The sequence below is a fragment of the Syngnathus leptorhynchus genome, chromosome 2 (genome assembly GCF_054491065.1).
Source record: "Syngnathus leptorhynchus isolate UIUO chromosome 2, UIUO_Slep, whole genome shotgun sequence".
Lineage (NCBI taxonomy): Eukaryota > Metazoa > Chordata > Actinopteri > Syngnathiformes > Syngnathidae > Syngnathus > Syngnathus leptorhynchus.
In genome coordinates this window covers 14,305,727-14,331,295 of record NC_141196.1, presented here as the reverse complement: position 1 = coordinate 14,331,295, position 25,569 = coordinate 14,305,727, and the positions used below count along the sequence as shown (strand labels likewise).

Genomic DNA, 25,569 nt, shown 5'->3' with positions numbered 1-25,569 from the left:
CCATGTTTCAATATATTATATAAAAATGTTTATAAAAAAAAAACCCAAAGAAAAAACCAAATGAAAAGTTATTGGTAATCATTTGCAATATATACCAAGACAATTATGTACAGACTCCATGCGGCTGGTTAGTCATAGTCATCACTGCAAAGGAAGCATAAAGGGGAGAAATGATTAGTTGCTTAGTAATCACAATATTATTACGATCCATTTGGTTTCATCTCACGGCTTCATATGTGCAAAATGTTAGAACTACACACTCATACAGTGGTATGCATATAAATGATCAAATATACGTATACAAATAAGATGAGTTAATCATTGAATATCTTGTCTTTGTGGCGTATTTAAGCATTTAGCATTTGAGAATCATTGCATAAAATAGTCGTATTTTTATGTATGTTTTACTCCACGTCTCAACGTACATAACATTATTGTAATTGAGGGTTGTAAGTCTCCCAGTTAGTTGTCATTAAAGGGGAATTGGTTGACAGTAAACTAAATGCCCTTTTAGATTCCTCACCTTGTGCCAGCAGCCTGGTATGGGCAACCCATCACGTCCCTGCGGAGTAACAACAGACAAATGTTTCATCAACAAGCTACAAAATGTATAAAAATGAAATATTTGGCTTAATTTTTACAGTGGATATAAAAAGTCTACACACCCCTGTTCAAATGCAAGGTTTTGTAAAATGCCCATGATAACCTAAGACCTTTTTTTTTCCTAGCAGAAGCCTTAAGGTTTTTTTTTTTTTCCATGATACTGACTGGTATTTGGAACAATTCATATGTCCTTGACTAAGGCCCAACTGCTATTTAGTTTTAGCACAATCTTTCAGATTTCTGATTGGGAAAAACACATGTAAGGAAATGTTATTTATTTAGAGTTATCAGAGCAATTTAACCGGTGGCAAGTGTGTGCTGACCATTTAACATATTCATCTTTGTGTCACCAAACAACCAACAGGCTTCAGTGGAGTCACCAAAGACCCACAAATGAAATAAACGCACGATTGCCAGCAGAGGAAGGAGCAGAGATACCGTACCACAGGACAGAGGGCCACAGGAGCGGAAGGAGGAAGAACAGGAGGTGGAGGAGAAGAAAGTGCTCCTTTCACAGACAGATCTTTTTTGTCATCACAAGCCTGTTATCAAGAGTCAGTTACACATTCACAACTTGGAGGAAGAAACTTGGAAAATTGGAATTTGAAGTCAAAGAGAAACGGGAAAAAGTAAAACACGACAGAGATACAAAAAAGGTCAATCATCTGGAGCTTCGTACCACAGGACAGGGTTGATCCAGGCCTGGAGGACCCTGTTCTCCCTTCTGACCCTTCAGCCCTCTCTTCCCAACACTTCCTCTGTCACCCTGGACAAAGACAAAAACGCTTCAAGCAACCAACATCTATGATTAATCACATACGAGTTTATTTACACAAAAAAGATGCCTTAAAATGTTCTATTTTGAATGAACCTGTCACAGAGGTTTTAACATTTGACTGTTGAACAGAATTTTAAACTGAATTCACCTTCCTACAAACAAATTTGATGCAGCTCACCGAGCTTCTCTGAGGAGTCAGAAATACATTTTGCACAACATTCAAAACCTAAAAAAAAAAATCTTTAAAAGGGTTAGTTTGTTATTTCGTGACTAGTGGGGTTTACTATTCACCCTCCCACTGTAAAAAGTACATCAATTAGAACTTTCACAGATAGATTTCTACATAGTGGGCTGTCAACTATTACAGTAACATTACAATGATTATCACTGCTGTTAATTTTGGGCAGGCATGAATATAGGCATAAATCTTGGGTGATGGCCAAACACATTGTGAAGCACACTACCATTAAAGTTTGATCCAGCTTTGGCATTGGATCTCACTGATTTTGTAAGTGTGTCAAAAGTTAATGTGTGGCAATAGAATATCACTGGTTCTTCTGCTTGAGAAAATATTTCTGGATTTGTTTTGTACCAACCTTATCTCCCCGTTCTCCCCTGTCACCTTTCTCTCCCATGAGGCCTGGGAAACCCTGCAAAGAGATCAACAAAGAGGTCAGAGGGCAGCTTCTGTGCAAGATAATTCAAAATTCCCATTGAGACGCTACTCACGTCAAGTCCAGGTTCCCCTGGCCTGCCCTGTGAAACATCACGAATGTCAGTTTTACAATGATAGGTGCTCCAATTGTGGAAGTCATCAGCCACCTACCTTTTCTCCTTTAGCCCCTGGAAGACCCACTAAGCCCGGGGATCCAGGTGCACCCTGAAGGCCGTCCGATCCCTGCGATTACAGCACAAAAGCACCTTATCATTGCTGCATCACGTCTGTTTCATTAACATTATGCTTGCGTTGGCGAGGCGTTACTCACTTTGGGTCCTGGAGAACCGGGGTCCCCCCTCTCCCCCTTTATCCCAAATCCTGGCTCTCCCTATATTGCAATAAAGGAATTTAAGCACCAAACAACATGACACGGCAGCCACAAAATACCTGAAAGGTTGCCTTTCATGCTTACCTTTGGACCAGGCATTCCATGCAGCCCCTGAAAAACAAAAGAAGTATATCTTATACTTATACTTATAGTATAGAAGTTAGTTTTCAATGTTATGCGGATGACACCCAATTATATATGCCATTATCAATGACAGATCCGCGGGACTGTTGTAATCTTGAGGCATGCCTTGCAGAGATCAAGCAATGGATGTCTCTCAACTTCCTTCGTCTGAACCCAGATAAAACTGAGATGTTGATAATTGGTCCAGCTCGTTATCAACATTTATTTAAGGAAACCGCTATAACTCTGGATAGCCGTATTATCACTCAGAGTGATACTGTAACTAATCTCGGGGTAATATTTGACCAAACGCTCTCCTTTCAACAGCATATTAAAAATATAACCAGAATAGCATTTTTTCACCTTCGTAATATTGCTAAGATTCGCCCAATCCTCTCGACCAGTGATGCCGAAATTATTATACATGCATTTATCACGTCGCGCCTGGACTACTGTAATGCATTATTCTCTGGTCTTCCCAAGTCCAGCATCAAAAGTCTACAGTTAGTGCAAAATGCTGCTGCGAGGCTGCTCTCACGGACAAGAAAATTTGATCACATTACCCCAATATTAGCCAATTTACATTGGCTCCCGGTCCATTTAAGATGTGACTTCAAAGTTCTTTTGTTAACCTATAAATCATTGCATGGCTTAGCGCCTTCATATCTCGTCGACTTAGTTGTTCCTTATGTTCCGTCTCGTAACCTTCGTTCGCAAAACGCTAGTTTTTTAGTGACACAGAGGGCCAAGAAAATGTCTGCAGGGGCTAGAGCATTTTCCATTCGGGCTCCAGAGCTCTGGAATGCCCTGCCAATGGATATTAGAACTGCTACCTCAGTAGAAACATTTAAGACACGTTTAAAGACGTATTTCTATGATGTGGCCTTTAACCTCTCCCCGACCCCACTCCCCCACCCCTCCCCGGCTGGGGAGGTGGTTAGGTGACACCCATGCTGACGATGGCTATCTAGATTCTCGTGGACCAATTCACCATGAGGGAACTGCAGTGGAATACCCTCCTGGAGGACACTGCCAGGACAATCGAAGGCACCTCCGACAGCTCTTGGCTTTGGCCTGGGCATCCACTTTTTGGTTTCCATATGATGTATTTTATGTGCCCTCTTTGCATCCATTGCAGCCTGGTGATCCTGAAAGGGGGATCCTTCCATCTGTGGTCCCTTCTCAAGGTTTCTCATTTTTCCCCTTGTAGGGGTTTTTTGAGTTTTTCCTTGCCCTTTTGGGAGCCTAAGATCAGGGGATGCTTTGAGAATTATTGTCAATTGATTGTCTATGTGAAGCCCTTTGAGACTGCTTGTGATTTAGGGCTATACAAATAAACTTGACTTGACTTGACTTGATCTATAATTGCTTCAATCTTTTGCTGCTTGCAAATAATGATAAGAGCACTCACCATGGATCCAGGTGATCCAGGAACTCCTGGTGGACCTGGTGGGCCTGGCTGTGAAATCATTTGAACCTTGTGCCAATAAAAATCAAAGGAGCATTGTGTAAAAATAAAATAATAGTCATCATTTAGATTTCTGCCTCATCGTTCTGTGAATGCAAGTTAAGCCTTATTTTGACAACTGAAGCTTTTATGTTCAACTTTTTCGGGAATGACTTAGGATACATTATTAAAAAAAACAATGGTCAAGACTGAAAGAGGGGAAAAAAAATGACCGTGCGCGGTCCACTGACCAGGTTGTCATCCAGTCTGCAGTCACCTTTCTCTCCTTTCTGTCCATCCATGCCCTGTGTGGCAAAGCCCAAGATGAACTTGAACCAAAACATCTCTCAGTGTGAACAATACAGAGCAAATACCAACAATCAACGCAAACATATTGTTTAATGACTAACTTTCTGGCTATGTCAATCAAAAGGGAGCTTTACATGTTTTTAACGACAGATTTGGCGATACAGAGTAGTTCTTATATTGGATTTCAGTCGATTGAGCTGCTGTACCAAAAGAACTGACTAGTAAGTGTATTTTCTCACAACTTACCGTGGGACCAGAAAGGCCCATCTCTCCCTTTTCTCCTCTTTCACCTTGTGGTCCAATTTCTCCCACATCACCTTTAGATCCCTGGTGGAAAAAAAGTATACATATTTGGTGAACAAGCAAAAACAACAGATTTCTTGACTTTCTTTTCTGTACCTTCTCCCCATCCATTCCAGCGGTACCAGGTAAACCAAGCTCTCCCTGGAAAAAAAAACCCAACAACCTCTTAATGATTATGGCCTAAAGTAAAGTCACCCCTCAACAAACCTAGCAGCATGTAATTGAGTATAAATTATGATTATGATGACTATGATGAAATTGTGATTATGATTGTATCATGATTATTATCATCATTATTGCTCTACCTTTTCTCCTTGAAGACCTGGGGGGCCAGGTGGTCCAGGTGGGCCCTAGTGAAACAACAGCAAAATTGTGTTATGCTTTTGACCAAACCTTCTCTGCCATGTAAACTTGTAAGCTGGTTAATGGTAGAATGCCTAGCTGCAGCCAGTAGCTATAAAAAAAAAACCATACTACAGAATACTATACTGTAAGTATGTATATTACACTTACTAGACCCAACACTGAGTATACTCAATCAGAAGACATCCACTTAACATGATCTTTAAGTGGAGACTGATAGAGGTTATCTCATCTGATTGTGGTTGAAATGTTGCAGAGCATCATCAAGTTGATTCAAACAATGTTTTTATTTATTATCACGGAATATAAAAAGGCAACACAAATATTAGAAAGCCTCAGTATATTATTACAATGCTGTTCAACATAACTTTAAATTCCAACCTCATTAGCATTTAGGATGAAACCATATGATGCCTTTTTAAAATGAAACAATTTTTAAATGAAATACACACTCCACGGCAGTATTAGTGTGTAGCAAGAGGCGCGGTTTGCTCAGTCTGCCTTGAGTGTGTCGAGAGGGAAGTGATGTTCAAACACACAGAAACACCATGCTGCTTGATATATTGTGAGGCACCAGATGGCATGAAAGCACACTCTAAGTCAACGTGACAAATGCTGTTGATGTTTCCGCATGAGCATGCTTTGGTGATCTTAGCTCTAATGGATATGAGCTTCGTAGCTCTTCCCACATGGGCAGCAGACAAGTTCTTAATGAAAGCTTTTCCAATATGGTGTCAAGAATGACATTTAATACAGCGTTAAGTATTTCAGGCTTGTTCAGCGTGTGTGTTAGTCACTGCTGACACCACCAACGCCCATGCAAAAACAGTTGCAGATTACCGAAACACTGATTGTGTTGATGGCCTGTGAAACAAAGATATCATGCAGCATGACCATCTTGCTTTTTTCATTTCAGTTGTCTTTGATATGTAATGACATCATGACACTCAAAATGGAATCAATGTAAAGTCAATGGAAGCCTTTTGAGAGGTTTCTGAGATTAAAGGCAGTAGAAATAAACTTCACTTGAATGACTTTCAAATTGCATTATTTCTGGGGTGTTTGATTTTGTTAGTTTCATTGTATCACCAAATTGATAGCATGTTGTTCTCACCTGGAACGCATCAAGAAGCTTGCCATTGAAGTCAATGATGTCAGAGGAGCCTGAACTGCCCTTTTCACCAGGATAACCCTAGAAAAATATTAAAAATGATACACATAGATACATATAAATATTGTATATATATATATACACGCAGAGACAGTAGACAGACAAAATAATATACAGTGACAAATACATTCAATTGTTTTAATGTGAATAATGATGGTAGTTGGAGAGCCAAGCGGTTCTTTCCCATTTTCAGTACTTGCCGCAAAGGTTTCCAGTTCTGGCATAAAGGATGGCTTTTAATGAGTGTAGGTCCTCAAGGAGAACCAAATGAGCAATTTTGATCTCATGTTGAAGACGGTTGGTAAACTACTTTTGGGTGATACACTCACCATGTGTCCTTGTAGGCCTTGTTCTCCTACTTCTCCTTTATCTCCCTGTGTGGGACAAAGATATTGTTAAATGCACACAAAACACATAAAGCAAATATAATTCTAATGTTTGGAATTAACCCTTTGCTTGAATATCTTACTTTTAATCCTGGCAGTCCATCCATGCCCCGCTCGCCTTTTTCTCCCATTCCCGGCGCGCCCTATTTCATACACAGGAAATCCCATATGTGGTCCAGCATATGCCAAGGGAAAAAAATGTGGGAAAAAAATATACAATATCTCTTGATCTAGGTACCTTTTGTCCTGGAGGACCCTGTGGTCCAGGATATCCAGGTTCCCCATCTTCTCCCTGAGAGTGAAAAATACCCAATTCAGTGTTCATTTTTCTTAATCACTTGCACAATGCAGGTAAAGAGGAACGGACACGTAATATCCAAATGTGCAAGTCAGTATTAGACTTACCGACTTCCCGGGCAATCCTTGAGGTCCCTAAAGCAGAAATATTACACCAAAAAGGTTTCAATTTTTTTCGTTCAGTGTTAAGGCAAATAAAAATGATCACAAGGCAGCAATAAAAATGAGTTTGCATAAGAGTCAAACAAAAACGAAAAAATGTGATCTATATTCACCTCAATGCCATCACGACCTTGAAAACCCTAAAGGCACACAGGAAAAGAATTAGAACGAGTCCCTTGGACCGGTCGAACACGGCCACTAGATAGCAGTATTCAACAAGGAAAACAACGCCGAATTGCAAGTGCAGGATACTGTTAATGATAAATGGAGCATCAATCCACCAGTGTCCCATTAATGGGGACTGATGAATGTTAAACGATGACCTTCAGAGGATTTAAAAGCAGCTGGACAATTGAAACACAATTTGCGGTGGAGTGCTCAGACCAATGGGATATCACCGCACCAGTTAAGTTCAGGAAAACATTGGAGGCCCTTTCTAGCCCCAAAATGTCTTGATGGTTATCATTCCATTTTTCAGTCAACTGTTATGCACATAACATATTTTCATTTAGTATTGAGAAAAACTGCAACGTCGTGGACGTTAAAATAAAATTGTGTAAAATGAGGAATGAGATAGAACAGCTATAATGCAAATGCTCACCGCCATATCCCATTTCTTGCAGCAATTAGGCTCGCTTTAAGTAAACACACCAATTTGTGAGGGCCGGTTGGCTGTTTGAGCTGCTCAACATCTGTTATGAAGTCGTGCATGGCAGAGCATCTTATGAGCTTGCCAATGCCAACTCAAAATGTTGCAGAGCGCACTTGCCCCACACATACATACATATGCTATTTAAAGGCTAAAAATAACCTACTAAATTCATGTTTAAAGCCCCTACAGAATGAGAGGTATTCTACTATACTAAGTTATAAGCCACCTGCAAGAAACTCATTTTGTACATTTTGTTAAAAATAAATAAAAATAATAATATTCATCTTGTTTCCAGCCATCAAATATCACATGACATATCTGACAGGATCGAGCGCAATGGGTCAGACTGGTTTGCAGAAAATTCTGAAAGCAGACATCTGCACACAACATGGTGAAGCCCCCCTGTGACAGCAAATTTTGTTTCACAGCTTGGGGTTTTGCAATTCCTTTAATCAGCATGGAAAGTTGATTGTCTATGTCAAGGGACCTTCTCTATTACTTGTCTGTTTACACTCACGGTCTTATTGTCAACACACCTACGCAGTCCCTAAGTGCTCCTGTGCCACTCACGGGGAACATACTATGTAGTAGTCATTCCTTCGAGTAAACCAAAACGATTCCGTCTTCCATCCTTTAACCACAGCTTTGTTGCCACTGTGTCTCTACACAGCTGAGCTGTGGGAAAGTTATCTTGGAAAACATAAACGGCCTCGGGCGAGAGGCACAGCTATTGTTTGGTGGGGCAGGCAAACTACCAGAGAACTCAAGACAGGAGTGCCATACGGATTCCTCAGACAGGATCCTAGAATCTGGGCTGGATGCTATCATGGGCACAAGAAACTTGTGGCTGCTGTAGTATATAAAACAGATGGAGCCAGGAGAGCTCACTTGGAGGACACTTGTTACCAATCTCTCCCTTGACTGTACTCAGTGACTGGACAATTCAAGAATGAGAGCCAATAACAACAGCCTTATATATTTTAGATGATGCTCACTTTCAATTTACACAGTGAAAGCATCAGGTGTAACTTGTAAGATGGTCACATGAAATCGAAGCAAAGGCTCTTACCGGCTCTCCTGGTGGTCCACGAGGTCCATCTTTGCCAGTGTTGCCAGGGGGGCCTCTGGGACCTGAGGGACCTGGGGGGCCAGGCGGGCCGGCAGGTCCAGCCTGCCCTTGGTCGCCCTGATGAGATACAGAAGAATGAGGAATTAAAAGGACAAAACTGAAACACTTGGGACATAAATTGGGCTCCCCACATGAAAGCAAAATGCCTAATAAGCAACGATCACCAGTATGTGAAAAAAACAATAAGTACTTTCAATATCAATGCTGGCCTTGCATTGCTTAAGTTGACAGACAGGTCTGGCTATTGTTCTCTATGCTATAACATAGACTTGGAAGCATTAGCAAGAATGAATGTTTTAAAAGAGCGGAATAGGGCCCGCTGCTTTTTAGCTAACTTCAGCTTTGAGTCAAGATTGCTATCAAATCCCTTATTTAAAGTAAATCTGTGATTTCAACATGTCTAATATGAAAGTTCATGATAAGTGTGGAATACAAAAACCCCAAAAGTATACTGATTATCATGAACATTTAACAAGCTTATTTATCTTATTTACCCTGGGAGTTAAGATCAGGGAATGTCAAATAATTGTCAACTGTGGCCATTGAAGCCCTTTGACACATGTTTGTGATTCAGGCCTATATCAATAAAATTGACTTGACTGATAACTGATGTAGAAATTTACGTTTATTCAATAACGTGCAGGATTTGTGTGAACTAGAATCAAAGATTTAAAAACAGAACAGCATTCAATTTGAGCATTAAGGAAAAGAAAAGTGCAGAGGTGATTAAAATGGCATGAAATAGTTTAGTTTAAATGTTAAAAGAGCACACATGCCTTAGTTGTGGTATACCTTCAGAAAACGTCTCTGAAAGGTGCTGGACTGGTCACCAGAGAGAAAGCCATGATCGAATCTTGGATAGACCATCTACAGAAGGAGCATTAGATGCAGCCAATGCAGAGAAGGACAAAGGAAGAAGAAGAAGAAGAAAAAGTCATAAAGTTAAAGGTAGAGAAACAGCAACAGAGACGGGAGGTAGGAATAAAAAGACAAATCAGTGTGGAAATTTGCGTTGGGAGAGATTCTGGAAGCAGAACAGCTGTGGGAATAAGAGCGAGGTGATCAGCAAACCCAAGGCAAGAGCAAGAGAACTCTCTCAGGGTGGATGGTTCTCCTTTCCCGACCGACATAGAGACAGATCAGCACCCCGACAGACGGCACGGCCGGTGGGAGGCAAACAAGAGTTCACTGCTAAGGACAAACCTTGACAGTGAGAATCTGATTACTGTGCAGTCCTGCAAATGTGTTGTAGTTAGGTGGACCCTGAGAAGAGGAAGTGACAGGTGAGCACCTTGGATGTGGCGAGGAGAAGGACATTACAGAATGTACAAAATAGTCATGTTCAGCTTGGCGCAGACATCATCTGCAAATGGTGAAGACATACCATATGTACTATTTATTGACTTACCTGGCCCATCATATCAATAAAAAAAGAAAAATCCTGATTCAGCTTCTAGTTTGTGATTCAACACAACTAGTTAGTGTGAGTGGCAGAATTGATTTATTTTTAGTTAGCCTTTATTTAGCCATTTGGTATCATTGAAATTTGAGACCGCTTGTTTGTAGTGTGAAATTTCAGACAACATTGGAGGAACATCAAACATTCGAAACAACTACGAGACATTTTTTTTACTCCAGAAATTTGGAGCAGTTACAGAATTATTATAATTGATTAATTCTGCATTGCAAAAAGTGGCTACAGAATTGTTGTTTGCGTTGTGCATCATCATTTGTTGTCTGAAATGTATAAAAATATCATTGGAAAATAAGTGGCTCAATATGTATGGACTCGGTTTTGAGACTGGACGTTCCGCTCCAACAGTCGATAAATCTTTGGAGTTGGAGAAATGCTTGTCTGATTTTTCTCAAATGGTTGCTATCACATTTTCTGTATTTATTCAACTGCACTAAGCTTCAATTTGAAGGAGGCCAACCAACCAAACAACAAATGAAGAGCACTAGTTAAGCTTCCCTGCTTGCGTTCCTTTTAGATGTCCACGAAATATAAAGGAGGATGAAGTGAAGCTCTAAGATTGTCTAAAAGATGAACCGCAAGATGACAAGACGCGTCATCTTCATCAGGTTTCTATTAAAGGGCTGTGGAGAGTGCAAGGCAATCTGACATTTTTTCCATTTTTTAAACCTTTCCCCATTTTCCTGTCTGTAGCCTATAATGTGTTCTTTTGGCGATGCAGCTCACACACATTTTCCTTACATGCTTTATAAGTATCTGTTTCACATTGGGCTTCTCCTATCCCTCATTTTCAACAGACCATAGCTCGATAGTAAGACATTAAACCAACGTGCCGTGTACTCCGTGGGGGGTAAAGGAATGCTTTGGTCGAGGATGAAACTGGAATATGGCGTGTCGTTTTTCAACTCAACTGAAAGTAACCTAAACATGCAGTGACAATCTCCTCCATATGCAGTGGACGCTATGAAGGCAGGCGGATTTATTCCTGCACTGCACATGACCTTTAGTGCGGGCTTGCCGGTGCTTTCAGGACATCTGATTATGTTTTAATGGCGCCGTTATCCTGCAATTGTCATTAGTTCTCAAGACACTTGACAAAGGCACTCAAAATGATCGATTGATAGGAAGTGAAACGTTGACCGAGATTCATTGTCATTTCCCGTTTTGCAAATTTTCTCTTTGCCTCTTAAAATAGTTCAGAGGTGAAAGAGGCCACATTGTTGATATGGCAGGAAAATAACCACTGTGCAACTGCAATGGGTGTAATTTAATTTAGCTGAAAATTATCAGAGGTGGGCATCGTCCTCATTCCTGTGTTTCTGTCTATATTTTGACCACGACCAGTCAGGCAAAGTCAGACTGATTATACAATTAACATAATTTCTGGACCATAAGACGCACCTGAATAAAGGCTGCACCAGCTAAAATGAGGGGAAAATCCTGTATTTTTCATATATGTATAAACCGCATCAGACTACAAAAAGCAGGTGTTTTAAATAAAATGAAATGTCTTCATTTCTGTTACCTGTATTAACAAAACTAATCCTCTTACAAAATAATGAAAAATCCATGGATGAGCTGCACTGGACTATAAGCCTGTATCTTATCGTCACTACATGAAGACAATAAGTTCAAAGCTTGTGCAAAATGTAGCGGCTTATAGTCCAGAAATTACGGTAGTCCTCAGTATGAATATACATTTATATCTAAAATGCTGAAAAATATAACATTGGTAGCAGTAAGATTTTTTAAAATGTTACAAAAAAAAAGTTGAACATCAATTAATTACATTTTATAAACATTGCCTCTTTCTCTTGTCATTCCTAGCCAATAAATACAAATCAAACACATAGGGCCAAGATTTGGCAAGGCTATGAGTAAGTGTGGGTGTAACTGTAAATGTTTTAGTTGATGCTTGGGGGAAAAGACGTGAAATTCAAGTTGGAAACCAATCCACTGTGAATCTAAGCAATGAATTGTTTGTTCTGAAACAAGCTTCTTTTGGGGCTGCTGTACTTATTCAAAGATTCAAAAATTATTTTCTAGTCCAGACCAATGGAAATATTACGCATACAGATAGCTAGGTATTATTTTAAACACATTTTAAGTATTATTTTAAAGTTATAAAGGAATTAGTAAATGTGTGGGTGGCTTTTGCTCCAATGTGTGCAGTGCCTATGTGTTGAAACAGAAAGTGTAAAGCCAAAATAAGCAGTTTGGCTCCATGCGCTTGAACCCCAAATATTGCACAATTACCTCAAAGGGTAATCCCCTCTTTTATTTTCATAGCCTGATATTCTAGGCACAACAAGGGCAAACATTCTGCATTAATCGAGTACGTGAGGCCATCAAAGAATCCACTGGGTAAAGCACAGGGGGGTTATTTTTTTAAAACCACACTGCATGAAGATAATTACATTATGTCATGGTGGGTGGAATGCTATCACATGAAAAGGCCAGACTGACAACATGGAGCAGATACACTACAAAGCTAAGTCATTTCAGAATGTAAAAACACTTTGGTTTGAGACTAGATGGCAACTTTGGCGCACCCACAACTATTGTTTTGTCTTTTGTGGCTAGTCTGTATTTATGCTGTATCATAATTTCTCAACTATCATGGTTAGATAATGAGGACATTTTAAACTTCATCTGGGAAGCCAGATGAGTGTTGGTGATGTTCCAGAAGGAAATGTAGAAGGTAAACACATGTCCTTGCTTTGCTTTTGTGTAATTTATTTGGTTGAGAAAAAACTGTTTGCCTGATTGCATCTCAAAAAGGAAAATATGTTGTCATCAAAAACACTCATGTTAAAGTTGCTCGCAGAAGACTGCCGGAAGTAGGACTTGGTAAAGTTGCCATTTGTTCAATCATTTCACACACAGGCACACCTTTATTTTACTTTAGTGATGTTTGATGAAGAGTTGTCATGTAAAACTGTCCACGTGACTTTTGAGAACTGAGGCCGGAATGTTAACACGATGTTGTTGTGGTTGGTGTGACCCCATTCAAAGATGGTCTTTAGTTTCCACTTTGTGATGGTCTGTTAGTTTGTCTTGTTTGAGTTTGGATTTTCACTCTTTGGAGAAAACGATTTGTTCAAACTTTTGGTTGACTTTACATACAATACCTTGAGTTCTTAATATGATACTTTTAGTATTCATAAAAACCAAAAACTTCAGCTTTATAATGGCTTGATAAATTCATTACGTCAGCCTTTGTGTGAACAGGTCAGGCCAAAGTGCCCGCCACGCCATGTTTCTTCTAAATTGCTAAATTGTCATAAGAGATTGGACAAGATGATTACAGATAAGTATTTTAGAATGTTTGTTCACCTTGTTACGAGTGGGGCGTAATACCATCAAATAGTCAGCCAAGCGGCTATCTGATCTTCTATTTACACAAAGCTTGAATTAAAAAGCATATAGGAACTGCGGGAAATAATTTAAGCATAGTGATTGTTCGATTCCATTTTATTGCGAAAGGGGGGCAATTGCAGCCGCATAAGGTTATGTTGACAAATACATTTCGATCCAAAAGGCCTTCAGGCTCATCCATGATTGAGGTTTTAACCAACCAGAGCCTAAACAGCTGAGCAAGAATTTGACTTTCTTGTGCAATGCCCTGATTAGTTTAGATGGCTCTGACTGTTCAAAAATTCTGGAAAAATGCCTTTTGTCTGATTTTGTATGACATTTGTGTGTAAATCTCTATGCAACAGTTGAATAGTGTCTTACCCTTGGCCCAATGTCTCCTTGATCACCCTGGAAACAGAAAAAAAAGTATTATACTTTTGTACAGGGGAATGCAATGCAATGCATATGCAATGCAGTTTGGCGAAACAGTATATAAAGAAGGTAATGTAGTGCTGGATGTTGTTCCAGTTGAAATCATCTGAAGTTCTCTGCTGACAAATTGGAGACTCTCATCACCGAGCATGAAATAAATGAAGGGTGCTGATTTTCCAAACTTTAGCATCATGTGACGTTTGCAATTTGCTGCTATCAGACCTTGACAGATGCTGTTTCAATTGTGTTGTACTTTGCGCATGAGTTTATCAAGTCAAAGTTTAGGATTAAAAGCTAGACGGATGTAATTTTGAAATATCCTCCCATGCATGCCCCTCTGCCAGCTCTTGCATCGCTCATAATTGTCTTCGGCTTGGCCAGTGGTTCAGAGAGCGGGAAAAAACATCTGGCTATCATCGAGGTCTGTAAACCTGTTAAGTGCCCTGACGTGAGAATGTGTCGAGACACATGAGCTCTCACATGTAATATTTGCCTCCTTTGATGGATGCCCAATGAATGTGAACATGTTAAGACGAAAGAGAAAACATCCAAACGGTTCTTTGCAATCATGGTGGTGTCTGATAATCAATGTGAGATACATGCAAAAAACGCTTAGTTACTGTCAGACCGGAGTGAAACATACCTTTTCTCCCTTGGGCCCCGCTGGTCCCTGTGGTGAGGGGAGGAGATAAGTGGAGACAGATGGTCAAGATAAATCATCGATCAGACAAGCAACATGTATCCGACAATGGCACTTGAGAGCATTTCATCAAATGTCAAGCTAAGGCAATGAGTGATGCTTCTTGTTTCAAACAGTTTCACCATGGGAAGATATTACGTCTTGACGCAGCATCTTTCAAGAATCATTTTTGAGATCCATTGTCTTGGTGAGATTAAAGTGGAGAAAAAAAAATCAGTCTGTCAATGAATTTCAAGAAACTCATTGTCATGAGAAAGAGTGGATTGATCAAAATTAGGCAGGATTTGAACCTTCTCACAGTACATGGCGGCTACTCTGTTTCCCACGGTCTGTACAACGAACATATTTCAAACTTTTTTTTTTTAATTAGTGATGGCTAAAACAATGGAATAATCAGTTTCCTGATCATTGAGAAATAGGTTAATGATGTCCGTTTTCTAAAGCATTTGTCCTCTTTAGGGTTGTGGTTTGCCAACCAGTCATTGGGCACTGACAGACGAACAATCATACAGATGCAAACTTTGAGTCTTTAATTAACCTGATGTGCATATTTTTGGAATGTGGGAGAAAGACAGAGGTTTAAAAAAAAAAAAAACATGAAAAGAAACCCATCTCAATTAATCTACCTTCCTTAACTTTAAATTCAAACCTTAATTGTGTTCTGAAATATATTTTACTGCAAGGCTTTTACGCAAACGAAACTGAGCCTCTGCCTCGCATACGAGAAAATCTTGAACGTATCCCAGTAGGATACAATAATTGAGACCCTTTCTTTTTTTAGTTTGAGTTCATGACCAGGACATCAGACGAGGGAGGGCACCTGTCTATCAAAAATGCCGGTTTCTGACAAGTTGATTTGTAAAATAAATAACTTCAACAAGTGTGAGCTATTAAATAATTAAACATTGTGTCAGATTCGTTTAATATGGCCAGGAATGTCAATCTTTAAACTGAATGTTTCTCACGCTTGATCCTCTTGAGAAATATGACCTTAAACACGTATATGTGAACACGAGTTCAATAATGTAATTGAAACGTTTTATTCAGTTTTTCCAGTGAGAGACTCCTAAGGCTATTATCATCCAGCAACACATGCTCTCCTGACGTTTCTACCATTGTTATTCCTTCCCGCATAACACCTTCATTGTCATTTTTGGTGGCAGAAATTGGGATTTACTGCATCAAAGAAAGGCATGTAGGGTTTTGAAAAATTAATTTATCCAAAATGAGCCACACAAGAGCGCGTGAGTAAATTCTTAATTCAAATTGAATTTAAATTGGAAGCATGAATGAGAAGAACTCATGTCAGTTACCTGTGAGCTGATTCTGAACAAAAAAAATGACGCTATTCTAAAGCATATTTAGTCAATGAAATGTACATATATCAGTATGCATTTCACTACTTTATTTTCATTTGGGGGGCGGGGCTTCTGAGGGAAACTGAGCTTCCCTTGCAGTCTCAGAGCAATCACCACTGAATTAGACTATCCCATACCAGTTGCCTGTTGACAAGATGTGGGAATGAATCTTTCTGTAATATTAAGTCGCTCTCACAATAAAGGAGAACGAATCAACACGTACAGAAATAATGGCATTGCTCTTACCTGAAATAGGCTTGCATGTACGTACATATATGTATATGCTTAGGTTATTGTTCATACTATGTAGACACGTGTTAAAACATATTTTGCAATTTGCTGGATTGTTGAAGTGATTGGTGCTGACATTTTTTCACCATTTATTATTATGTAGCCATGATTTCAAATAAGATTTCTCTTGTCCCTCTTAAGACCAACATGCCCAAAATAGCTCAATAATGGTGCTTGGAGAGGAAGTTGTTCTTTTAACATTTGACCAGATGAAAAGTCAGAGGTCAGGGGGCCTTCAATGTCCCCTGATGCAAAATGTTTCACTCATTTTCCCACGAGTGTGTCACCTAATTGCTGTGCTTCACTTGGTTTCCACGCAACACCAAAGGGTGTCCCAGAGTGGGGCAGCATTTCAGGGAAAGTTTGATGAATGGCACTCAGAGCTGTGCAATGAGGCTTTCACCACTTGTTGCAGTTGACCTTGACCAAATCCAGCCCCGTCCCTCCAATCTCTCGACGACTTAGGCGGTAGTACAAAAAACAAGATGGCTACTGTCAGTGGTTTACTGAACTTGAAACATTCTCTTAGGAGCAGTGAAAGTGACTGATGAGGTTCCAGACCAAACACCCACATGGAGGCATTGCTCCAAAAAAGGGAATTCCTTTGGTGCAAATGACAGCCACTGACGTGAGCCAAGAACAAGACGACAGGTGTTGTGTGGTGTGTGTCTGTGTGTGTGTCTGTGTGAACACACTACCTGGTTTCCCTTGAGACCCGGTATTCCCTGAAAGGAGTTAAAACACAGTTAGAGTTCAACCATGCCTAATGCAGACTTGAAGCATGTTCTGTATTTGTGATTTATGGTCTACTTACTGGTTTACCATCCAGGCCAAGTGGACCCTGTTAGGAGGCCGATAAAGAGAATGAATAAAACACACATTTGGGGAAGATGTGATGGTTGTTAGAAAAGTTTTACATTTTAGGAAAGAATGCTTATTCATTCTTTAGAGGGGCAAAAGGTGTTAACGCTCAAAACGGTAAGCTGTCACAATAAGATATTCCCTGCACATAAAGTTATGACTAACATATTTTGGAACAAATTTTTACAGTGTTTGTGTTGCCTATGTGATCAGTTGAGCAAAATTGTTCAACACTTCAGCCAAACAAAAATGTCAGGTTAAGTATAAGGATGGGTGTAAAAATCAATTAATAGATCATTAAGCTTTTTGACAATTGTGTGGAATTGCCTTTTGATTGTGTCTTGAAACATCAAATGGAGTGTACTACTTGGCTACAGTGAGGCAGCATTATTCTGCTTAGTAGGACACTGGCAACAAACAGGAGTTAAGAACATTTTGATTCTAATATGGAAAAAAAAAGAAACTTAATCAAAGGGCCATCCCTTGTTGAGAATAGGGAATGGTATGACTGCTATCATTAGATGTTAGATAAATTACACATACTCAATATACAATAATTGGAATACAATAAAAGCAGGCACATCAGATGAGGAGAAAAACAGACGAAAAGGCTCAAGATAAAAAAATAAGGCTTAAAATAAGTAATCTATCCTGCCCCATTCATTTGAACCAGAGTGACAGTTGAATGAATGCATGAATGCAAGAATGCATGACAATTGCATGAATGCATGACTTGTGATTTAGGGCTATACAAATAAACTTGACTTGAATTTTACAATGCTTCCGGGTAGTTGTCTGATGATTTATTGCGATTGCAACAATGAACGCATTATTATTATTATTATTATTATTATTATTATTATAATTATTATTGTTCGTTACATTTTGCAATGTAACTCTCAGAATTGCGAGGTTAATTTTTCCTGCTCACATGATGCGTTTGAGTGATTAATAAATTGTGATGTTAAGAAAAAAGCACAATTTGGAGTGACACTGCACTTATCAAGTCCATCTGTTTTAATTACCACAAAATCGGACAGGGCCATATCAAATTAGTGTGCATCTGTTTGTAGTACGAGAACAAGAATGAGAAAAAAAATCACTAAAGGCATGTAAGTGGCACGTTATATGTCAAAACCCATGAAAGTGAAAAAACAGCAGTGAAAGTTGTCCATCATATTAACCTGTGTTTAAAAAAAAGGGAAGAAAAGCAAAGCAGTCACTGAAGGGCCTCTACAGTTCAAAAGCCTTAAAGACCACTTGAACATGAAGTTGGATCAAACTTTCCGAAAACACTTAAATGCCCAACACAGGCTTCCCTCCTTTAACAAGCAGACACAATGTTAAGCTAACTGTTTTTACAGGCTCCCTTGGGTCATACGTTAAACTCAAGCAAACTGGAATCCATCATTGACCATCACCATCTGGCCTTGAATAGTTTACATAAGCATGGCCTCTACTTTATCACACTCATGGGTACTATCAATAGAAATATAGGAGGAAAAGAGGAAGAATGGAAGTGTCTTTTTCTTCTGAAGCAAAATCCTTCTCTTTATCTCACAAGCAATGTGGAGATGTGAATGAAAAGTTTTACAACAAACACAGGTTCATGAGTATTGAAGAAGATCTGCATCAAGATCAACCCATGTTCTGGAATCAGATTCTTTGAGCGGAAACCAATGATGATGCGATGTGAAAAGTATGCAGAAGGAAAGGCATGGTTCCTGATCCAATGCATACCATACCACATCATGTGTCAAACATGGTTGAAACAAGTGAAGGTGGCAGTAGAGAAAACCTGGCGAAACCTATCAAAGGAGAAAAGAATTTGGTGATCTGGACAATGGACTGCAAAGAATTTGAATCCAATTCTTTAATTAAATCTGCAACCAAGAATTAATGGCACATTCCATAATTCATCCAGTCATGAGTCACATCTTGAATTCATTGTAGTGACGTATGAAGGCAAAATCCCAATTACTCCTAGTCCCAAACGTATAATGGTCTGTAATCACTCAGTGCTACCGTCCAACACAAGATGTTTATTTAAAATGCACAGTGTGTATACTTGCATACTAGTTATAACACCAAGACAGATGTAATACATATTCTGGAATGAAATACAATGGAATGTGTGGTTGATTATAAAAAAAATCACAGGCCACAGCATATAGCCATAAACTTACTGTATGAAAGATTCTGCTTTGATTAAAATAATGATGATCTGAAATTGACAGATCAGGGGCAATCATTTAACAATATGCTATTTTTGGAAAGTACAATGGTGCAGTTCTACCATATAATACCAATAATAACAAATTTGGATGTACTGTATAGTGTGCAATTCTCTCCTTAATACCGCATCAGCAACATCCTGTATAATGAAATAAAACAAGGGGAAACTAATAAATGACTACCGAGAAGCGGTCATTAATGTTAAGAACTTTAAAAAAAAGGGAGGAAGGAAATTTAAGCTTTTTGTATGTCTATCTTATAGCTTTCCATGAATGGTCAGCATTCCCACTTCTTTTATGGACATTAAAGACTTTTCTGGAAACTAACTTGGCCACAAGTGGTCACATGTTTGTGAATGTTAGCCCCAATGAAACAGTGCAAGAGGAGTCCTCACCGTCTTTACTACGCTGCCAACAGTGCAGACCCCCAATTAGTCAGTGGGGTGTAATTGTTGAGAATGCGCCTTAAAAAAGTTGGTCTACGCATCAGAACAAGCGTCTCCACTGAACATTATGCTGCGGTCCACACATGAAGCTCCAAAGGCGCCATGATGTGAGACTCAAACAAGGGCTCATTTCCTCTCCATGTTATCTTACTGTATGTGCTCCTCTCACTCAACAACTTAAGTTTCCACAACAACAGCACTTAAAGCTGTAGAACATGGCCACAATTTGTGCAACATGACATTGACCTATTAAATGGACAGCACAGCAGAGTGTACTTGGAACATAATGGTGACTGGCATGTTGTTGGCTGACCGTCTGGCTTTAATGTGCATTCAGCAGCCAAGAGCGCCCCAACAATGGAGGCCCACGCCCAAGCTGTCGGTCACAAACTGGCATTGTTGTATAAACACGCTGACCCCGGTGGTGACTGCGCATATCAATTGCAATCATTTGGTGTGTGGTTTCCATCTTACAGAGTCCTGTCAGTCTGCTAGATGTCGATTTTTTGACAGCAGGAAGTCTCAAGCCTCTCAGCGGTGATTAATGAGGAAGAAATATGGCCTCGGACATGAAGAATCAACACACATGATCACGTATGCACATAACTGGAGTCACATAAAGGATGGCATTAACTGTTACAACCAATTTGAAGGAAGAGGTGCATGTACTAACGATTGTGACACATTTAAGATACTTGACCACCAACATGCACATAAGAATTTCAGTCGAAGTTCAGTAAATGCTGGACATAGCGTGACAACACCACAAATAGTCTGTTAAGGGGGTTCAGGCATACATTATTAAAAAATATATATGACTACTAAACTACAGTACATTACATTTTATACATAATATTACTACATTTTCATGATATCTTTTTTTGAAAAAGTGCAATTGATTCGGATTTGAATAAGTAATTACGTATTTTTCAAGATAAAATGTTATGCTGACTCCGTTTCAATTTTTTTCTGCCCTTGCGTAAGCAAATAACTGCAGAAAATCTTCATCCCTCCCTCCCTACAATCATCTAACCCTTGCATTTCTGCACTGCATTTTACTGAGACATGTCTCCACTTTGCCTTATTATGTCAATGTTAAAATCACTTTTCAACTGTTTTAAGTTTTGATTAAGACGTTGAACAAAGACAAATTGAGCCACAGACAAACGCAAACAAATGTTTCACACACTTTGTGACTTTACTCCAACTGTATGTAATTAGCAACAGGCATTTCCTGTCAGGTTGACTGCATTGCCAGTCAGACTGGGACTCGGACTAGGAGAAAACCCCTACAAAGCCCTCGGGGCATCTACTTCCCAAAATTGCCAATCAGACGACACGCAGAGCAACACACCAGGTAACACAAGTACGATAACTGTGTGCAGTCAACCGTTGTGGCCAGACGCTAGACAGGTTGTCTCGCATAATCCGAGCTGAATTGACCTACTCCCGCCTGCACTAAAACACTGGATAGACAGCCAGTTGTGATGAATCAATCTGCTTATAAAACCTGAACTCACTCATGGCGAGTGTATATCGAAGTGTTCCGACAGCAATTGGATGATGTTGAAACCGCAAATAAGCAACAGAACTGAGAACCGTTTCATCTCATCATGGCCATCCATGCACCCCACTGCTTATTCTGTGCTGCGCACAATGGTCCACAAGCGGAGCTCTCTATAAATTAATCATCTTTTAATTACAACAACATTGTGTTCGTATGGAAAGCAGTTGGAACATTTATTCAATATCCTTGCTATTCAGCCTAAGGTCCGTACACTAGATTGTCCTCACTGGTAGGACAATTCAACACACTATTAGGATATCAAATAAATGCTCAAAAGGCCTTAAAAGACATAAGCACTGCTCAAAATCTTACTACCGCGGTAAAAATTATGAATGAAAACTAGTACACACCACATGAGCACAAAACTCGACTCCCAGCTGTTGGTAAAGCTGCAATATAGTGTATGGAAAAAAAATCAATAATTTTTAAATAAAAAAAAATGCCCTAAGTGCAAGTTCATAAGATGTTGATGCCTATATCCATGATGCTTTTTAGGATCGTGCAAAAACTGAAGTGGCATATTTAGCCATTTGAGGGGCCTCGACTGTGCCCTAACAATATGAAATAGTCTATTGCATGGGAAGGAAATAAGGGGGAGAAGTCTAAACAATTATGATATATATATTTTTTTATAAAGTGTGTGAATTAGTTATGAAATAATAGCAGTTGCTTCAAATAAAATACATATTTTAGAATCAATTTTAACGACAGGTTTAGGGGCCCCAAGAAGACTTGGAACCACTTAAAGATAAGTCTGTCCCTATAACTTTCTTGTGAAAGCAAATGAATCTATTATGTACTGTAGGTAGGGTCTTCCCATTCTTCTTTTTCCACAATGAACATGTCAAAAGACACCTTGTAACGTAATGTGTTTGCATTCAAATATTGCAAGGCAGGATGAATTACGTGTTGAAAGTCATATGAGATGGGGGGACAGCACAGTCGGAATACAGGGCTATAAAAAGCAAATAAATAAGGAAAATAGTGGGGGGGGGAGATCCAGAGGAGGTTTAAAAGAGCTCATGATTGGGTCAAGAGAGGAGTGACAGGCTAGAGAACAAATCCAATTTACCGGGTATCCATCCCGTCCCGCCTTGCCCTGGTGAGGTTAGAGATTAGAGGATGAAGCATTGAAACAGGTTAGAACAGGGATGCAGACAATTTTCAGAATAATTTGAATGAAAATGAGGATTTAGATCTATTTGCACTGTGAATGTAGGAACTGATAGGGTGGACCCTCTCAAGTCTGATGCCACTGAGGTTACACTTTTACACTTGCGTGAGAATGTCACAAATGTTACTCGCAGGTACAGATTCTATGATCGCTACAGTTCTACTTTCAAAAGGAAGAAATGTTTCACAACAAATCAGATGCTGCAACAGATTATATTCGTCCTCAGAAGTTCCACTGTAGCATACTTTAGGAAAAAGTTTTTTACAATTGTAACCTCTTTACTGGCACTTTGGGTAAGTTCATGAGGCCAATTATGATATGTTATGTTACTTTCTTGTTGTGTTACTTTTTGGCTTTGGCATGAGTTTACCTTCATGGGCCCATGCAAGGAAAACATGCAAACTCTACTCGAGAGGGTCGCCACCGACTCTGTTTGAATCTTGTTGATATCCTAATCAAGATTCAAGATGTTTATTTGTCATGTGCTCAGTGAAAACAAAGGCAACACTGAGAAGTATTTTGTTTACTTCAGTCTTACAAAGCCTCAACACCACAATGATGTGTTGCAGGTAATGGGAATTTTGAGTCTTTGAATCTCCAACCGGAAGACAGCGGTTGTGTCCGGTAAGAACATGAATGGTGTGTGTAAAAATGATATATGAGCCCTCAGGGAAGAATAACTTATTTGCTGACCCTAACACACACTCATGCACACACTTCCATTGGTGGTCCACTTGTGTGGGTGCAGATGTGCAACATGTTTTGTGATGTTTAGCATATTTTACACAGCAAACACATTCACTGAATATGAATTTTACATGTTCCATGCCATCACCCTTCACAGTTAACTTCAATACTACCTTACTGGGTGAGATGGAAATTTACTTACAGGAGGCCCTGCAACAGAGACAAAAAACAGACATTAGGAAATCATGTGCACGTCTCTGTTGGCTGAACATAAATTGTGGTTTGTTTACAATCGGGCACCTAAACATGCTACAAAACAAGTTCATGAGATCGGCTGCCAAAGGAGCTTGTGGTAAAGCTGTTATGATAAACACACATCTGGATCATTTTAATGGGTTGCATTGGGTTGTGAAGTCAGGTCAGGACTTTGATGGGAGAGAATGCATTTCAGTCCTGGTTTATGAATTATCACTATTGTGGTTCTCAAAGTGAGGTCTTTAGATCTGCAAATTAAATAAATACACCTCAAGAACAGGGATGGGCCCAGTATTTTTTTTCTCTCTCCTGATTCGATGGGGTACTTGACCAATGCATAGGATGGGGATGAGGAAAACAATTTTAAAATATCTAGTAACCAAATATTACACGAAAGCTGCCCAAATCTACATGAGCTGTCATTTCTTTTCCTGGTTGACTGAAGAGAAACAGCATTTTAGAAACATGATGAATAAAAAAGGAGGGGTGAGTGGCGTTGGAGTTTATGAGGCATGGAGACCAAGTCAATTAGGACTGCTTGTGTCTAGACGGTAGGACAAGGACCTCCTGGGCCAGACATTAAACAAACATGCAGAGTCAAAAAGCAATGCAGTGAAAGCAACCTTAACCTTAAACTTGACACCAATGGCAAAAACAGGAACTCGAGTGGTACATATTTAAGAGGTAGAAGGTGAAAGGAGTAAAGAGCAGACGTAAATAGAACAAACCATACAGAAAGTCCCGCGATCTATTAAATCTCAAGTAAATAGTCCGTGAATCACAGTTTCCCATTTCCTATACTCCTATTTCTAAGACAAAGTTGCAGCATTATGATACTGAACTCAAAGTTTAATGAGGAAAGTGGTGACACAGCTACGACCATCCAGATATCAAACTGGTGGTTGAACGGCATATCAGGGTTTATCATTCCAAATCATGCAGCAGAGATGTTGGCACTCACTGGTCTTGAGCAGCTGCTAGTGCTCAGTGACATCTGGACAGTGTTAGTGCTACCACATGGGCCAGGTTTACACGAGAAGATGGGCCAACTTAAGCCTGAAGGCCTGACCCGCCAGGCCGCGGGCTTTTCACGACTCTTACACGACTCTTCCAGTCACTGAGTGCGTGATGGAGCGAGTTGGTGACATGCAACAGGAAGGGCAAGACAAGAAACAAAACAGGTTGTGGGCTTCACTTACCCGGTTCACCTCTTCTTCCCATCCTTCCACGCTTTCCGGGAGGCCCTGCGAAAACACACAGATAGAGCAATAAATTCCCCAAATCGGCACAGAATGCTCGAGTAGAGAACAAGTGAGCCTCGCTTGTTGTCTCTCTGCAGGCGGTCATGTGGTGTCTGGCATCCGCTGTGCGCCAATCACACGCAGCCAACCGCACGTTATGTGTCAACATTAGATGGATGAGCGACAAAGACGTACGCTCAAACCTTATATACAAAATGAGAAAACAAAAAATGTTGTGTTCGGAACAAGATAGGACCTCGGGCATGTTTCTGTACTTTCTTTGGAGGGCGGTCAGCTTTGTCAAACCTCGCAGCTTTGGCTTCTTGCTGAATCTGAATGTTAAAAGGCGTGGAGTGGAGGATGTGATGTGGTCAGTGAGACGCTTAATTTATAGAATCCCGGACTTCATGCTGCTACATGCTCGTAAATCATTCCTACACCACTACCGGTTTACGTCAACCTCTAGCACTTCAGTTGACCTATCACAGGGGTTTTCAACTGGTTATATTATAACTAAGAAGCAATTCATGGACCACTGCTTTAGTGGAATATTCTTGCATTTTGCACCGAAGGCGGATAGCCCTATACAGGCAATTAAAATGCATCTGCATGTCTATTTTGGGAATCCCAACTACATTTGATATAATTCATAATAATAAAAAAATGAACCTCTAATGTTGCTTGCTACACTCCTCTCAGTGGGCTATGGCCCAGCAGCCAAAT

At 39.8% G+C, this 25,569-nt stretch overlaps 1 protein-coding gene across 1 annotated transcript in view; it reads right to left on the bottom strand.

Annotated features, from left to right (window-relative positions):
- col23a1b (collagen type XXIII alpha 1 chain b) overlaps nt 1-25,569 on the bottom strand; it is a 93,438-nt gene that overhangs the window by 2,471 nt on the left and 65,398 nt on the right. Inside the window, exons 3-30 of the mRNA XM_085906373.1 lie at nt 24,805-24,849; nt 23,553-23,560; nt 22,562-22,588; nt 17,196-17,222; nt 17,080-17,106; nt 14,676-14,702; nt 13,982-14,008; nt 9,562-9,636; nt 8,710-8,826; nt 7,102-7,128; nt 6,935-6,961; nt 6,768-6,821; nt 6,613-6,672; nt 6,473-6,517; nt 6,087-6,164; nt 5,813-5,836; nt 4,915-4,959; nt 4,706-4,750; nt 4,553-4,633; nt 4,249-4,302; nt 3,962-4,027; nt 2,512-2,538; nt 2,368-2,427; nt 2,208-2,279; nt 2,111-2,137; nt 1,978-2,031; nt 1,283-1,369; nt 524-562 (exon numbers count right to left, since the gene is read on the bottom strand). Coding sequence (XP_085762499.1) covers nt 524-562; nt 1,283-1,369; nt 1,978-2,031; nt 2,111-2,137; nt 2,208-2,279; nt 2,368-2,427; nt 2,512-2,538; nt 3,962-4,027; nt 4,249-4,302; nt 4,553-4,633; nt 4,706-4,750; nt 4,915-4,959; nt 5,813-5,836; nt 6,087-6,164; nt 6,473-6,517; nt 6,613-6,672; nt 6,768-6,821; nt 6,935-6,961; nt 7,102-7,128; nt 8,710-8,826; nt 9,562-9,636; nt 13,982-14,008; nt 14,676-14,702; nt 17,080-17,106; nt 17,196-17,222; nt 22,562-22,588; nt 23,553-23,560; nt 24,805-24,849 — 1,352 coding nt within the window. The remainder of the gene's footprint in view (nt 1-523; nt 563-1,282; nt 1,370-1,977; nt 2,032-2,110; nt 2,138-2,207; nt 2,280-2,367; nt 2,428-2,511; nt 2,539-3,961; nt 4,028-4,248; nt 4,303-4,552; nt 4,634-4,705; nt 4,751-4,914; nt 4,960-5,812; nt 5,837-6,086; nt 6,165-6,472; nt 6,518-6,612; nt 6,673-6,767; nt 6,822-6,934; nt 6,962-7,101; nt 7,129-8,709; nt 8,827-9,561; nt 9,637-13,981; nt 14,009-14,675; nt 14,703-17,079; nt 17,107-17,195; nt 17,223-22,561; nt 22,589-23,552; nt 23,561-24,804; nt 24,850-25,569) is intronic.